General features: G+C 40.1%; 1 protein-coding gene across 4 annotated transcripts in view; it reads left to right on the forward strand.

The window, feature by feature from the left end:
• The window catches only part of DDC (dopa decarboxylase), a 106273-nt gene that overhangs the window by 75430 nt on the left and 13229 nt on the right, over positions 1–17614 (forward strand). For all 4 annotated transcript variants that reach the window (XR_013415349.1, XM_015133491.3, XM_015133493.3 and 1 more), the window contains exons 10-11: positions 12051–12127; positions 15207–15226. Coding sequence is in view for 3 of the 4 variants with exons in the window: in XM_015133491.3 (XP_014988977.1) it covers positions 12051–12127; positions 15207–15226 (97 nt within the window). In the remaining variant the exon portion in view is untranslated. The remainder of the gene's footprint in view (positions 1–12050; positions 12128–15206; positions 15227–17614) is intronic.

Consider the following 17614-nt stretch of genomic DNA (forward strand, 5'->3'; position numbering starts at 1 on the left):
GGCTTAAACAAGAGATGATTTCTTTCAGTCCCAGAGGCCAGAGGTCCCAGATAAAGCCATCAGCAGGCTGGTTTCTTCTGAGGCCTCTCTCCTGGGCTTGCAGATGGCTGTGTTCTCCCTGTCCTCACATGGTCTTCCTTCTGTTTATCTGTGTCAGAATTTCCTCTTCTTATAAGGACACCAGTCACATTGGATTAGGGCCTGTTAACCAAGAAATATCTGAGACAGGTCTCAATCAATTTGGATATTTATTTTGCTAAGGTTAGGGACATTCTTGGAAGAATAAACATGAAATCACAGAAACAGGGTGTGGTCTGTGTCTTTCTCCAAAGATGATTTTGAGGCCATCAGTATTTAAAGGGGAAGGCAGGCTGGAGGGGAAAGAGGGAGGGTAAGGTCACATTACTGAATCCACGTGTTGTGAGAGGAAAGGAGCAGGTAGGGGAATAGTCAATGATGTATTTGTCTTCACGCTCAGTAAATCAGCTCTTTTTATAAGATAAGGTGAGCATAGAGTAGCTGCCCATAGAGATATTTAACCTTTTATCTGTAGCTTTCTCCTTCGGCACAAAAGGAAAGGTATCTTCTTGCATGAAAGCATCAGCTTATTTTTTTTTTTTTCCTTTGGCATAGAAAATTGAGGCACCGAGTTTTTATTTTCCATTCACATTTCTCCCCCTCCCCTTTTTAAAAAAGTCTTGCAGAAAATGCATTTTAGAAGAAAATGCTTCTCTAGCCTTGGGTTTTATCTGGCCTCTTGTGATTAAGACAGTTTATTTCTAGAGAGATAAGTCCCACGTTGTTAGGAAAGCTCATTTTTCGCTGGTTGTAGTCTCACGACCCATGAAGAAATAAAATAGGTGGAGGAAGAGAGAGAGAAAAAAGCCAAACAAACATAAAGGGAGAACAGTCCTGGAAAACTGATATAAGCCGTGTTACTCTGAAGTCCCTATGTCAGTAGGCAGGTATGAAAGTGGTTTACGTATATAAATAAGTTCTTGTTATTTTCTTCCAAAGTTGACGTTGTCTAGCTTCAGTTTACAGGGCTTTAAGAAAAGCATAACTTAATATTTAGTGATTTCAAATCATGATTAAAAAGGCAAAGAAAGAAGGAAAAAAAAAAACCTGACGACATTATTTTGCAGAATTGTAGCCAGGAAAAATTTTAGAATTCAGTCCAAATTGTAGAAAATAATAAAAAAGGACAAACATTAGGCAAGGCTAGAATCTAATTACAGATGTACTATAATTTATTTTGAAACATAATTTTTCTCTTTCCAGTTCCCCAATTTTATTAAATACAAAATTATAACAGGGCTAATTTATTTGTAAAATAAGTTTTAGTTCTATTATGATTGGCTTGATTATTTGAATAAAGTTAAGCAAGAATAATCATTTGCTATATAGGTTTGCTCTCTCGCTCTTTTTGTTTGTTTGTTTTTTAAAATTGGTTTTGTTGGAACCTTTTCATAAATAATCTAAGATTTAGACCTTTTGTTGTTGTTGTTGTTGTTGAGACAGAATCTCCCTCTGTTGTCCAGGCTGAAGTGCAGTGGCATGATCTTGGCTCAGTGGCATGATCTCAGCTTACTGCAACCTCCACCTCCTGGGTTCAAGCAATTCTCCTGCCTCAGCCTCCCGAGCAGCTGGAACTACAGGTGCCCACCACCATGCCTGGCTAATTTTTTGTATTTTTAGTAGAGATAGGATTTCACCATGTTAGCCAGAATGGTCTCGATCTCCTGACCTCATGATGCACCCACCTCATGATATACCCACCTCGGCCTCCCAAAGTGCTGAGATTACAGGCATGAGCCACCATGCCCAGCTGATTTAGACCTTTTTAAAAGCCTCAGTCCCAGCCAAGGATTTTTCTGTGCCTATAGATACCTGTGTGAACTGGTTGAATTCTGAATTCTTCTCCTTTCAAGGTCCCAGGAAAACTTAAGGTTCCTAACCCTGTTAGAAAGTGACATTTTTTACTTACCACAGGTCAGGACCCTGTAAAGGACAAGGTATGGGGCCAGTTTTTCTAAGGGGCTTTTATTAGCTTTGTAGGTCACCCTTATTTTCTCAAGGCAATCTGAAAATGTCATTCCAATCAAAGCCTTGGTATAATAACCAGTGACAGAACAGGACCACACACCGGTCATTATAAAATAAGTCATTCATTTAGCCAAAGTGATAACTCAAAGATTTCAAAAAAAAGGGAAACACCTTTATTCTTTGAGAGAAGAGACTTGCTTTTCTAAACAATAAACTCTAATAAAGTATCAGGCTAATTAAACTTGTCTCTCAAATTTTATAAATAAATCTTTTAAATTTTAATCATCTTGACGAAAATTTATAATTTCCATAAATCTTTTTATAACCTTTTATAATTTTTTAATTAAAGAATGGGTTAATGTCCCAAGAAAACCTTGTTAATCTGGCATATGGACACAGATGCTGGTCTTGCATCAGTGTGCCTTTGATATTAGTGTGCCTTTGATATTGATGTGCCTTTGATATTAGCGTTTAATTTATAGAGAAACTAAACTGATTTTCTCTCTCAAGATCAGCTCTTTCAATCTTATGGTCCACCTCTTCTGTGATAGTCCCTGGGCCTAGAAGGGTTGAATAGTTTTAATTTCTGACCCTGTGTCTCATGAACACAGTTTATTTTGATTGTCATTTTCTCCTGAGTCTGAAGATGAGGCTTTTAACTGTTGTCAGTGTTTAAGATTTAACTGGACTTGGTGTCTTTTTTAGATCCAGGAGTCAAAGTCCGGTAACAGTACAATGACTTTAGAAGCAATACATGAAGTTATGTGGATGTAATAACCTTAATTTTTTAAATCTCAGTTTTCGTAGGACTCTAGTTAGACATAGGAAGAGTGTGTTCTGTGTCATAAGTGAAAGTTTTCTATTTCATAGAAGAATTTAGAGAATAATATAGGAAGAAAGCATTTGTTTTCGGCTGGGTGTGGTGGCTCATGCCTGTAATCCCAGCATTTTGGGAGGCCAAGGTGGGAGGATCGCGTGAGATCAGGACTTTGAGACCAGCCTGGCCAACATGGTGAAACCCCATCTCTAGTACAAATACAAAAATTAGCCAGACGTGGTGGTGTGTGTCTGTAATCCTGGCTACCCTGGAGGCTGAGGCACAAGAATCTCTGGAACCCAGGAAGCAGAGGCTGCAGTGAGCTGAGATGGTGCCACTGCACTCCAGCCTGGGTGACAGAGCAAGACTCCATCTCAAAAACAAACAAACAAACATAGAAAACCATTCACTTTAGACCTTTAAGATAAAATATATTTTTAAATCAGCCTACAACGTCAGTCAGAACCAGAAGGGAAAAAATTAAAGGATCTGATAAAAAGTTGAAAGAGTTACTACCTCAGGCTCTCTTGAAGGGGAGAGAAAGCTGAAAACAGTGAGATGAAATTAAAGTTGAAATTTTGGTTTATGAAAATTAAAATGTCTTATAATTTTATTAAGAATAAATCAGTACCTTAAGAAAATTTAGTTGTTCTAACCAATTTTTTAGTTTATTAGTGTATTTTTAGTATCAAAACCCAATTTCTAGAAAGACTATTATAATTTTTTCTAATTATAGCCAACTCGATCACAAACATTTTTTCATAAATTCTCTTTTTATAAACCTTATTATGACTTATACAAACCATTTACTGAATACTTGGAGTTTCTGTTTTATCCTAAATACCCTCTTTTTTAAATAACCAGTGATTTTAGGACAAAAAAATTATCATGCAACATTTTTGTCATGTGGAATTATTTTCCTTTTAATCCTTCTTACATATTTATAACATTTTTTGCATCTCTTTTATTTACTGGTTCCTTTTACCTTGTTTTAGAGTGACTTTTAAATAATCTTTGAATTAGACAAAAATTATTTCTTTTTAATAAGAACACATTGTTTTTTAGAAAAACATTTTCTTATAATTTTTTTTAATTGGAAATGACCCAGACATTTAAGCAATATCTATTATTTTGTTTAATGTAACTTTAGGTTCTAAATTATATGTCAAGTTTTTTTTTAACAAGCATTTGTTCTATTATATTTATCTAATTCATTTTTTAATAGATTACTTATAAAAACTGATGGTCATCATTTAATTTCCCTCCTAACCAATTTTATAGCCTGTGAATTTCAGGTGTTTACCAATGTAAAATATTTAAGGTTAAATAAATGTGTTTGTTTTTTCTTTTTGCCAAATAATTCAGGTTTAACTGTTTGCTGTTAAACCAACAATATTAAATGCCTTACTTACCAAAAATTACACAAAGATAATTCTCTTTTGGGCTGCATTTATGGCTTTATAACCCTCATTCCAAATATTGACGCCTTATAATATTCAGCAAAGATAAATATAAAACTACTTGACCAATAAATCTAAACAATAACATGTGTTGACAGTTCTTAAGGCTTTCTAATTTTATTTTGCCAATAATTTAAAAGCCAGCTTATTTGTTAAAAATTAGTTCAAGTCATGTGAACTTGAAAAGCATTTGGATTATTTACTAAATTTATGAGTTCTCCTTTATTTTTAAGCCAATTTGGTACCTTGTGGCCACAACACATAACAAAACACATGTATATATACATAAACACACCTAAGCACACAGTCATGCAAATAAAGATCCTATAGCTTTTACTTCAGAACTCTAGCCATGATATATCAATACAGACTCATGAGTTTACAAAAAAACGGTTGGATAGAAACAGTGGTTTTTATCTCAATGCCAGTAGAAGGTCCTCTAAACTAGAGAAATATATTTTCTTAAGTAAAAAACATGTCCTCATGTTTTTTATAAACTTTACCAAAAATACCTTACTATATACTACTAACCCTAATTCTCAGTCTCAGTGAAAAATCAAGGATTACTTAATTTAATATAATATGACTTTAAGTTTTCAAATTACTGGAGAGAGTTTTGAGACTAAATTTACCAAATTAAACTTACCAAAGATTACTAAAACTATATGAACTGAAAAGCTTCTGAGCTAGTTGCTATTAGTCGGACAGAAACTTAACTTTTCTTTAGGCCAATTAATTAGAACTGTTTCATGTAATTGGTAGTGAAATATTATTTCCACATGACACATACGAATGTATAGACGTAATAGACCCAGACAGAGGCAGATCTTATATATTTAAAATTTTTCATTTGCCTGTTTTCAAAAATGTTCTTTTTCCTACTTTAGACTCTTAAAGTAGTCTGGAGGGAAAGAGGGAGGGTATGGTAATCCACGTGTTGCAAGAGAAAAGGAGCAGGTAGGGAAATAGTCAATTATGTATTCATCTCCCACTCAGTAAAATGGCACTTTACAACAAGATACGATGAACTTAGAGTAGTTACCTGTGGAGACATTTAACCTTTTAGCTGTAGCTCTCTACTTAGGAACAAAAGGAAAGGCAACTCCTTGCATGACTCAGCTTTGAGCTTAATTTTTCCTTTTGGCAGAGTGAATTGGGGTCCCAGGTTTTTATTTGCCTTTCAAAGCCCACACTGGATGACCTCATTTTACTAAATCACCTCTTAAAGGCCTTATCTTCAGTCAGTCACATTCTGAGGTCCTGGGAGTTGAAATTTCAACATACGAATGCAGAGGAAGGGGCACATAATTTGGTTCATAACGGCACTCACAAGAAATCACTAGTTAGAGCCATAAGCCTTATATCTAAGGTTTTAAACCAGATCAGCTTATTTTAAACTCCACAATCTTAATGATCATCTGATTACTGATTTGTTTATTTGATTCGTATGAAAGTTATATTTTCATTTGATCTCACTATACCCAAACACCCACGTCCCCGTTTTTTCCTCATTTTTCTTACCACCAAAGAATTTTATTTTTTTCATTCCACAGTGGATAGTCTTCACATTGCCTTGCTGACACAGCGGCCTGTGCTGTATCTCACAGTATGCAAACCAAGAGTGCATGAACGCAAAGCAACCTACGTTTTACAAACACACATACAAGCAAAAGGATGCACATAAAACACACTGGGATCATTTCTTATGGATGTAGAAGCTGGAGAATGAGAGCTGTTTTTTGGTGTAAATGAGCCAAAATCAGGGTCACTTTTGTTCAAGCTGTCACTGACTTGGTTTTCACTGTAAACACTGGAAGTAGTCCTGAATTTTAGCCCAGGATATACAGCCTCAGAGCAAAAGACAAGTAAGTGGACCACAGCATCCCTTCCTCTAGACACCGTTACATTAAACTGGCAACCATTGCAAGCACAGCAAGTACAATTCATAATGAATTCATTATTCTGTTCATAAGCTTTTTTGGGGACAATATTATTATCCACTGATCATGCTTGGTCGAGGTTGGCTTCCCCTGCCTGTTTGCGAATGGTGCCTTGTAACGTGGAGATGGGGAGTGGGGAGAGTGAGGGCTGAGAATCTCTACTCAGAGGCTTTTTTGCACTGTCCAGATATCATGAAATAAAAATAAATATTTTGACAGTCTAGGAGAAGATAACAGTCATGTGATCTACCTTAACACAATAGAATACAGATAATAAGGACACTTGTAAGAACCAGAATTCACAAAAGGATAAATATTCCTTTAGATTCCTAAGAATTTAAGCAAAAAAATCCTAACTGGTGAATTTTTAAAGTGTCTTTTAAAATTTCACTAATTCAGTAAACAACACAAAATGGATTTTTTTTATTGCTTTCACTAGTTTCTTTGTATTTAAAATTAGAAGTGTTTCTCTTTTGTTTAATTAAATTGTACCGAAGGTTAGCCCATAATTTAACATAAACACTTTGGTTGTACTCTTTAAATACTGAAATAGACAAAATAATTGAAGTTTCTGAAACTGGCAATCATTATAAGCATAGTAAATATGTTTTATAATGAATTCATTATACTATTCATAAGCTTTTTATTCTCCATTTGGTATTTTGAATCTTTTATCTGTAAGTGTGAGCCATTCTGTCCAGAGCTTATTGCCTGTTTAATGTCAGATCTCCAAAGAAAGACTCAAATTCCATACACGCGAAAGGCATATATTATCCACATTTGAAAGATGGCCTGTTTTTTTTAATGTTAAATTTTGCTGTAAATTATTTTATAGTGTTTGTATACTTCTGTTACATTGGGAGATTTTTAAAAATTCTATTTCTTTGAAACAATTTTAATCATTCTAGTAATTGTTAAGACTTGATTCTAGAACTTGTTTTAAAAGGCTTAGTGGATAGTTTTCTAATTATCTGTTTGGATTCTTTGCACTTAGGTCTGGGAACCCTTTAGTATCTTGAATTTTTTATAGATGTTATTGGGAACAGGAGGTCACGTCAATGCTCATTCAGTGAGCACTATGTAGTGTTGTAGATTTTTTTTAAAAGAAAATTTAAGAAGCCAGGCTTTCAACCCAACACAGGGGTCCTTTTCCTGATCTCCTAGGACTGTGTCTGGTTTGAGAGAGAGACTTTCCTCACCAAGAGGCTCATGCAAGTGAGGTCACCATGTGAGGTGACTTTGGTGCCACAAAAGCATGTTTCTCTGTGTGTGTGTGTGTGTGTGTGCACACGCCCATGTATGTCCTCAAGTACACATACACATGTTTCCATAAAATTCTTTCTCTTTATAATATCCATTAACTCTTACCAATAAATGCAAATTTAGTACCTAAATGTGGAAGAGGCGACTACCACAGGCCCATTAAAAACATGGGCCAATGAATAAAGTATAATGGGAAACTGCAAATACTGAGAACTGAATGAAAAGAAAGATGCAACAAAACTTGCCACACACAGCTAAAGCAGCACCTACAAAACAGACGTCAATTGAAAAGAGGAAAGCCAGAAAATCGTAAGCTAAGTATCAAAATTAAGCTAGAAAGCAGCAACAAAATAAACCTCCAAAAAGTAAAAGGAAGAAAACAATAAGAATTAAGAAATGTAACAAAATACACAAAAAAGACCCAGCAGAAAGGATCGACAAAGCCAGATGTTGGTAGTTGGCCTGCCTAATTACATAAACAATCTCTGGAAAGATAGGTCAAAGATAAAGAGAAGACACAGATAACCTGTAGTAGAAAATACAATGGCACAATTACAGATACTTCAGAGATTTCCAAAAATAGTAAGGGAGCATTATGAGTAACATCAAGCCAAGAATCGCCCATAAACACTTATATACAATAACTGCAACAAAACATGATACCAAAACTGACTCAAGAGTAAATAGAAAACCTGAAAAATCTTATTGCTAATACAACATATCAATAAATTTTCTTACAACAGAAATACTCAAATTCTTAAACAGTGAGTATCCTAAACTGCAGGGAACTTACAGTCCAATCATACGTATAATTCACAGAGAACAGCAAAGAGGCCACACTGCCTCTTATATCATGAAGCCAGTCTAAATTTGACTCTCAAACCAGATGAGAAGCTGAGACAGAAAAACTATAAAACAATCTCACAAACTTAAATGTAAAAATTCTAAGTTAAACATTAGCAAATAAAAAAATCTAATGAGATTTTTAAAAATATAGTATGCCGTGACCAAACTGTGTGTAATCTGGATATGCCAGGATGGTTTAACAGTAGAAGATTTTTAAAGTGCCCGTCACCATGTTAACAGTGAAGGAGAAAAGAAGTTATCACATTAGATGCAGAAAAAGCATTAGATAAAAGTCAATAACATTTCAGGACAAAATGTCTTAGTAAAATTGGAATAGCAGAGAACTTTCTTAATCTGATAAAAGGTAACTACCAAAAAACATAGTGAACCTATACTTAACGGTGAAATATTAGAAGCACTCCCTTTAAAATCAGAAAAATATGAAGATTCCCATAATCTCCACTTCTATCCAACATTGGACTTTCCTAACCTCCACAGTGAAAAAAACAAAAAACAAAAAAGATAAAGAAGTAAACATGTAAGGTCCAGAATGGAAGACATAAATCTCTCATTGTCAGATGATGTAACCTCAATAAAAAGAGAATCCTCAAAGTATTATTAATAAAAGAACCCAGCAAGATGTCTAGACACACTAATATTTTTAAGGTTGCATTTTTTTACATCTACATTAAACAGTATGTGTAATTTTTACAAAAGGAATACTCTTTATAATAGCAAGAAAGGATATAAGTTTACTATGAACAAACATATCAAAACCTGCTCAGATTTATATGGAGAAAATTCTACAATTTTTTGGAAGTCATTAAAGAAGTCCTAACTAAGTAGAATGATATGTTCATGAAGAGGAAGACTTGATATTAGACCTCAGCACAATTCTAATAAATATCCTGGCATAATATTTATATGGGCCAAGAATGGCCAAGAGAATTGTGAAAAAAAAAATATAGTGAGGAAGTTGCCTCCTTAAATATTAATGTGTGTGTGTAAAGCAACCATGACTGAACTCATGTAGCACCAGCACGGGCACAGATGGGTAGAGCAGATTAGAAGAGAGAGCCAGAAACAGATCCCATGTATTCCAATTAGGGCTTCTAATATTTACAGAATTGTTGCAAGACAATATGACAAAATAAGCAATCTAACAGAAAAATGAATAAAAAATTCTTTATCAAAGAGGAAACAGATATGTTTAATAAATGTGAAGTTACTCACCTTCCTTAGTAATCAGAAATGTAAATTGAAATCCCAGTGAAACACTATAGGTTGTTTACAATAGTCTCTTTATACTAAACGTTGACCAGGATGTGGAAGAGGAGCTCACAGACAGCACAACTGTTGTGGAGACTGATTTGGAGCTATTGAGTAGGGCCATAGATAGATGCTTTCTTCCAGCCTTAACATAGCTCACCTTGTGCTAGTCCATTGGCAAATGCATGGCCGACGGGCGCTGCCACTAGGGGCTCCAGGAGTATGCGCAGGGATGGTCCCATGTCCACAGCAGTGTAGTTTGTCTATCAACAAATGGGAAATGATAGAATGAATGGATTGGGATATGTGCCTGCACTAAAATCCCATGAGGTCATACAAATGAGTGAGCAAGAGCTCTGTGCATGAATGAATGTGAAACTCATAGGTCTATTTTTGGGTAAGAAAGCAAATTATAGAAACATACACGGAATTATAACATTTATGATAATACATCTTAAGTTTATGTTACAGTATGTTTGGCAGTGTGCAAAATAATATAGATTGCTTAGGGATTTGGAGAGAAAATTTTGTAGAACTACATAAGAGTAGGAATCCAAATTCAGCCTTGAGGTCTCTTGTGTTGGACAGGGAGAGGAAGCAGGTGAGGGACAGGGATATTTAACTTTTATTAACACTTATCATTTAAGTTTTGCTTCATAAGCAAGGGGTGGTGATTTATTCTTTACATCTTTTGTATGGCTTTAATAAGTGCAACATTTTTTAAATTAAAAAAACATCGGAAAGGTCCCTGCTGAGAATGAGAAGGGGAAGAATGGTCTTTGTGGACAAAGGGCAGAGTTCTACTGATAACCATAGATATTCACATCCTTCTTGGTCCTCTTTCTTTAAGGCTAGGCACAGAGCTTTCTCTAATGCAGAGAGACCCAAAGGGCCTCCCCTCCCCAAACCAGTGACTCCCCATAAAATGCCTATGATGCAAGAAAATTCCCATACACACACAAAATTAGGTGCAATCAATTTTCTTCCACAAGTCAAAGAAAGAATATACACTAGACAGCTTATTATTCCTACTGACTTTGTCTGTCTTTAACCTTAAAAAAAAAACAAACAAAAAAAGGCTCAATGATCTTTTACAGATAAATCCAGCCTCTCTCTCACTTCCTTGGTAAGCCACATCCCAGCATCCTATTTCATGCTCACTGGGTTCTCTTTCAGAGACTCTCACGTTTTATTTGTTTTCAAGCCCAAGCTACTGTCAGATTAACATTTCTTCTCTAGTTTGCCCTTAGGATACTTTATTTGCCACAAAATTGCTTTGTGATGGTGTCACCACACTGCCAATGAAGCAGAGCAATGGCAATTACCATAAAGCACAGGCCCTTCAAAGGCCTGTCCAGTGAGAGTTTGGGTCTGAGTTCTGCAGAATGACTACCAGTGGGAGTGCTCTGTGTGCAGACAGGTGAAAGAGGACCCCTGTCTGTAGCCCAGGGCATGCTGGCCTTCTCGCTCATTAGCCCTCGGGATTTTCACCCCCCACACACTTACTGATGCCAGCAGGGCCAGGCACTGTACTGTCCCTGGAAAGTGAGAGGAGCAAATGCTAACCTCTGTGGTTTTCCCTCTTGACACTAATTCTACAACTCTGCAGACACCAGCTAGGTGTCCTAAACTCACTCCTATTCTGACTGTAACTACCTAGAGGTAGTGTCAGACTCCACAGGATTAAGAGCTCAGTCCCACCAGCCTGCCCCCACTTCAGATGCCAGGCACAGTGTTGGGTCTCCAGGTTACCCATAGTTCTGTCCACCATGGCTACAAAGTCAGGGGGGTTCCCATAACCCCTGCCCCAGGTTCCGTAACTTACTAGAACAATTCACAGAATTCAAAAAAGCATTTTACTTAGGTTTACAGGTTATGAAGAGTACAAACGAAGAAATGCACGGACAAAGTACAAGTGGGGTGGTAGGTCACGTGGCTTCCGTGCCCTCTCTGTGTATGACACCATCCCGGCATTGTGAAGCATTTACCAACCCAGAGCTCTCCAACCCTGCCACTTAGGAGTTTTTAATGGAGTTTCATTCAGTAGGGATGATTGCTTAAATCACTGGCCAACTCATCACCAGACCCCTACCCTCCCTGGAGATTGGAAGCCATGGAAGAGAGCCCAGCTCCCAGCTATCTTATTAACATGCAAAACACACTCTTATCACTGGGAGATCTCAAGGGTTTTAGGAGCTGTGTGCCAGGAACCGGCAACAAAGACCAAATATTTGTTTTTTATTCTAAGACTCCCAGGTACTCGGAGCAGAGACAGAACCATGAAGGCAGAGTGGTGTTTAGGGCAGGGCCGGAAGCAGATGCCTGAGCTGAGGCAGGTGGGGAGAGGGGAGAGGTGGTCCAGTCTAGGGTGCTTGGTTATCAGCCCTATCATTTGTTCTCTAAAACCAGGGTGAAAAAGAGATCAGACTTAACGGGAGCCTTTAGACTGGACCCCACTTACCTGAAGCACAGCCATCAGGATTCAGGTAAGCTGTGAGCTTGCTTTCTGTGGACTGTTTCTAGTCTTGTTCCCCTCAGAGCTGCCCTGGAGGTCCCTGGGAGTTAGGGGAAGGCCATCCATATCCAAGGAGGCTCCCACAGAGGAGCTGGGGTGCTGTGCATTCCTGGATTTGCCCTCACAGCCCATTCCCTGTGGGTGGGTTAAGAGACCTGGGGAGGCTCCCTGGGGGAGGCTCCTACTCTAGAAGCACTGAGAACCTGCTGGGCTCATTGCAGGAGCAGGGGCAGGTGGGCACAGCCATGGGATTTTAATATGGGCATCCATACCTCCTGCAGACAAGGAAACATCTTTAACATAATGACGGCCATAATGTCTTTACAAAAAGGCTTTGCATCACCTTCCACCAGTACCATGAGGAGGCAAAGTAAACGAAGGAGGTTGAGTAGGGTTGGTGAGTGAAGAGAAAATAAGATGAAGCCAAGGCTCAGATCAGCACACCAAGGTGCACCTAAGTCATTTGGTCAGTAGGCCTGCTCTCTGTGCCTGGCGCTGGTGACAGCCAAGGAGGCTCAGCACTCGCCTGCAACATCTAGCAGGGAGGGGATGAGCGGGCAGTTATCAAGTGGCATCAGGGGACACAGGCTGCTCCGGGGCCACAGCAGGGAATGCACAATTCTTGGCTTTTGCACTTCACCTATGTCATCTCATTTGACTTGAGCCAGTGTATCTGCCGATTAATGGTAGGCATTGAACTAGAACCAAAATAAGTAGAATTTTTTTGATAACTGAAAATTGTGTCACAATGCTGGTGAGGGGGTAAAGTGGTTACACCAGTCATGTAGGCTTTGAAGATATATTCCTTATTAAAGATATACATTTGGAAAATAGAGTCAATGCTGGGCCAGAAAATTCCTGTAATCCCACCACTCAAATGCAAACATTGCTAATATATTGCTGTATTTCTTACTAGTCTTATTCAATGCATTGTTTGCTTTGTTTTAACTCTGCACCACTTACCAATCACCAATATACAAGCTGCCCTTCCCACACGTATCTCATGAAGTTTTACATCTTATGAGGCACCTAAGACCTATTAAGTAGTCCACAGTTCAGGTAAAACCATTGTTAGAGGAAATTGCTGGCTAAGAGGTTTGTCATTTCTTTATGTTAACAATAAAGAATTGTGCAAGGAAGCTTCTAAATTGGGCCAGTTCTTCACTCGTCCGCAGATTCACGGAGAAGCAGATAGGAACTTGCACTAATTAGACACCGTATCTGAATTCTTCTACTGAAAGCCTCCAGTTTTTCCATCCTGTAGAAGCTTCTGCAATGACAGAAATCTTCTATAATTCTGCATCACCCAATATGGCAGCCACCAGTCCACATGTGGCTAATGAGTGCTTGAAATGTGACTCGTCTGTTGAAGAACTAAAGTTTAATTTCCTTTAGTTTTAATTAACTTAAATTTAAATGTCAATAGCCACATGTGGCTAGTAGCTACCGTATCAGATGGTGCAGTAATAGAAACTAAAATGGTGGGGCATTCCCTCATTTTCATTCATGACAATCATCTGGTTCTTTGACTTTTTTTTTTTTTTTTGAGACAGGGTTTGGCTCCGTCACTCAAGCTGGAGTGCAGTGGTGCAACCTTGGCTCACTGTAGCCTCCACCTCCCAGGCTCAAGTGACCCTCCCACCTCAGCCTCCTGAGCAGCTGGGACCACAGACATACACCACAAGTCCCAGATAATATTTTGTATTTTTTTTTTTTTGGTAGAGATGGGGTTTCACCATGTTGCCAAGGCTAGTCTTGAACACCTGAGCTCAAGTGATTTGCCTGCCTTGGCCTCCCAAAGTGCTGGGATTACAGGTGTGAGCCACTGCGCCGGCCTCAACAATTTCTTCCTGAGTGCTTCCTGCATGCAGTCTGTTGGGTGCTTTGTTTCATTTGCAGTGGTCTCTGTGAGTCATTGTCAGATGCTGCTACTAATGTTATGTTTGTTTAACAAGCTCCCTTACTAATGAGAGGCCGTGTGGCATAAAGGAGAGTACTGGTTATGGGTTGAGATAGGCTGTGTGACTTTGGGCTTCCATCTCAGGGTCACTCATGAAACAGGGGGTGGAGGTCCTGCATCTCCTCCCAGCACTGCCATTTTTTATGCTAATGGAGAATGTAACTATTTTCTCCTGGCAGCCAGGTGGCAGTCAGGGAATGACATCAAGTGGTGACTTCAGATGTTCTTGTAAATAAAATGTAGACTGCTATATGGTCCTGCCACAGCCCCTGTTGCCTGGGAAAGTAGGGGACACTGCTGTGCCTGGTCCAGCCCACATTCATGGATGTACTCCCAGAGCACGAGACTCCCTTCTCCACCGATCTGTGCAGCAGGACCTCAGCATGTTGTCATAATCCTCACCTGACGCCTTGCGCAGGATCACTTGTATTAATAGAAACTCCTGTCTATGAGCCTGCATCCAGGGTTCTTTCTCCTGGGATTTGCTGCTTCAGGCATGAGAGGAGGCTTAAAAGCAAATCAGCCATTTTTCATATGTGGACTCAGTGGAGCCACTGAGTCCAGGATAGTAACACTGACTCAACAGATATTCACTGAGTATCTGCTCTGTCCCAGATACTGAACTAAGATCTGCTAAGATCCGTGGATACAGAGATGAATAAGCCCACCAAGAGTTTCATTCTCTTCTTTTAAAAATATTCTAATCACTCCGTATATCACAAATTCACCTTCTCATGCATCAGTGAATGAATGATGAACGATTTACGTGATCTGAACGCTAACTCTCTACTGGGAACTAGATGAAACCTCAGATGTTCATGCTATGTAACTGCAGAAAGCAAAACTAATGTGGGTCTATTGAGAGTGTAACATTTCCAATTTGTGTTTTGGGCACCCTGTTCTCGGGAGACTCCCCTTGAATATGTGACCCTGGGAAGTGCCATAAAGAACACCCAGACCCAGCCTTTGGGTAGTTTTATTTCTGACTTAGAAGACACAAGAAATTTACCTGGAGGATGAAAAGGATTAGCGTGTGATCAACAAACCTGCCTAATGGTTTCTTTTTTCTTTTTCTTTCTTTTTTCTCCAGGGCTTATCACTGACTACCGGGTAAGTGGGAGATTCCACTGTAATCTTAAAAGCCAGTGGAGTGCAGGGGAGCTCCTCCGGAGCTGTCACGGGTCTCCTCCCCACTCTCATGACCAGCACGCATTGATGGGCACCTTCCAATGGGGTCCTAACTGACACATTAGGGGGGTCCTGTCAGGCGGCGGGCAGCTCTGCTGAGCCCCCCAGTCAGAGGTCTCAGGTTAAGAGGGGGAAACTTGGACCCTGGACTTTGCTCCCGGGGAGGGGGAAGGAGCCTCTGCCCCCCCATTCCTCTGGAAGGAAAAGGCCCCTCTGCCCTGGGCTGCTGTGTGCCTGGGGCTGCACTGGTGGCGGCAATGGGAGAGTGAGGAGTCAGGGAACATAAAAAGCTCCCAGGTGGGGCCAGTCATCTCAGCAGCCTAGTCTCAAATGCATTGGTCCTTTCTCATTTTTATTTGCCAAAGTGTTGAATGAGGCATACTTTGAAAATGCCAGGTTGTTCTAGTGTTAGTCTGAAAAGGAATTTGGAACCAAAGGCAGTGGCTGCGAGGCTTATTGAAAGAATAGAACCCAAGGGGGAGGTTGAAACTCAGGGGAGGCAGAGGTGTGGCCACTGAGCTGGCTGTCTTCTGCTATCAAAAGATGACCTGTGGCTGGGTGCGGTGGCTCGCGCCTGTAATCCCAGCACTTTGGGAGGCCCAAGTGGGCGGATCATCTGAGGTCAGGAGTTCAAGACCAGCCTGGCCAACATAGTGAAACCCCATCTGTGCTAAAAATACAAAAATTAGCCTGGTCTGGTGGCGGGCATCTGTAATCCCAGCTACCCCGGAGGCTGAGGCAGGAGAATCGTTGGAACCTGGGAGGCAGAGGTTGCAGTGAGCCGAGATCGCGCCTCTGCACTCCAGCCTGGGTGACGGAGTGAAACTCTGTCTCGAAAAAAAAAAAAAGATGATGACCCATGTCCACTTCTTTCTGGTCAGGCGTGGTGGGCACCATCAAAGCAGAGGCTGCCATTTCCCAACAGAGGTGTGTGTCTAAGTGCTATTGGAGCAAACGTTGTCAGTAGCCAGTGTGATAATGACTCAGCAGGGGCTGCCCCTCAAAGGCATGTGTAACTTGCCTTCTTCCTGTGACAGCTGTGAGCCAGGAGGGAGGGGGCAGCAGTAAACCTTCCCAAGCCATCAAGGCTGGTCCCAGGACAGTTTTGGCAAAGTTTGCCTGGGACCATCCAGTTCCACACCCAGGGAGAAAGGCCAGGGTGTGTGCACATAAGGGCACAGTGGGAAGATCCATGGATGATGCCATTTAAAACTTTCATATAAATCCCCATTAACAATCAGACTTATCCTTTAGAAAGTTATTATTGAAGGGAAAATATGACAATAATATTAAAAATAACTTGAGGACCTGCTCACCCTGCCCTTGTATCCTCACATCACCGTGGCCTGTGTTTCTGTCTCCTCCTATGGTTCATGGCCTTTCTCAGACTTCATGTGGCGGGAGGGCCACGTGCTGCACAGACCACACTACAGCTGGTTCTCATGTCACCGAAACTAAAATCGCAATACCTTCTCCACTCCTCCACAGTACAGAAAGTCTACACAGAATCCCATGTTATGTGGTATAATTATTTCCCTGTTATTTAACTACTTCCCTGGGAAAGTCCCTTGCTTTCCTAAATGACTGTGCAGTGAGCATCTGGCACATCCAGCTTTCTGCTGAGGATGAGCTGCTTCCTGCAGCATGAGACTGAAAATGGGGTAACAGGCACGAATATTTCATGCCTTTTATTTTATTATTTTTTAATGTTGCTCCTTCTCAGCTTAGATATCATTAGGAAAAAAAAGGCACGACACCGTCTCTGGTTCACATAAAATAACACAGGCTTTGCTAAAAACTCCGTATTGACTAACAAGTCCTCTAGGAACCAAAGTCTTTTTAAATAAAGTTGGCACTGTCTTTCAAAGGCCTGGGGCACCATCCCCAGCAATGCTGGCTTATGTTACGTTGCCCAAGACAAGAACCCACCCAGCTGTGCCCGCATCTAGCAGCGCAGGGAACATGATCTCCTCAGACAGTTTCTACTGTTCACCAAGAATCACAGATCTGTACTGGCACCCGCCTGCAGGACCACGAAGATGGCAGGGCTTGCCTGAGGCTTCCCCAGCCTGTTCTTCTGCTCCAGCCAGGGCCCTTCCGGTCCTCAGGGCTCACTCCTTCTCCCCAACCCTAGGCTCTTCATCCTATTCCCTCCACCACCAGTCCCTGACCCTCATGGGGTGAGGAAAGAATCTGATCCCTGTCTTTCTGTCCCCTTCTGTCTTTAGTGCTGAGCCTCACTCTCCTCAGCGCCTCAAGCCACAGCCCCTTTCCCCACTGCTAATCCAGAAGACTTGAGCCCACCATTCA

Source organism: Macaca mulatta, chromosome 3 (assembly GCF_049350105.2).
Source record: "Macaca mulatta isolate MMU2019108-1 chromosome 3, T2T-MMU8v2.0, whole genome shotgun sequence".
NCBI classification, from domain to species: Eukaryota; Metazoa; Chordata; class Mammalia; order Primates; family Cercopithecidae; genus Macaca; species Macaca mulatta.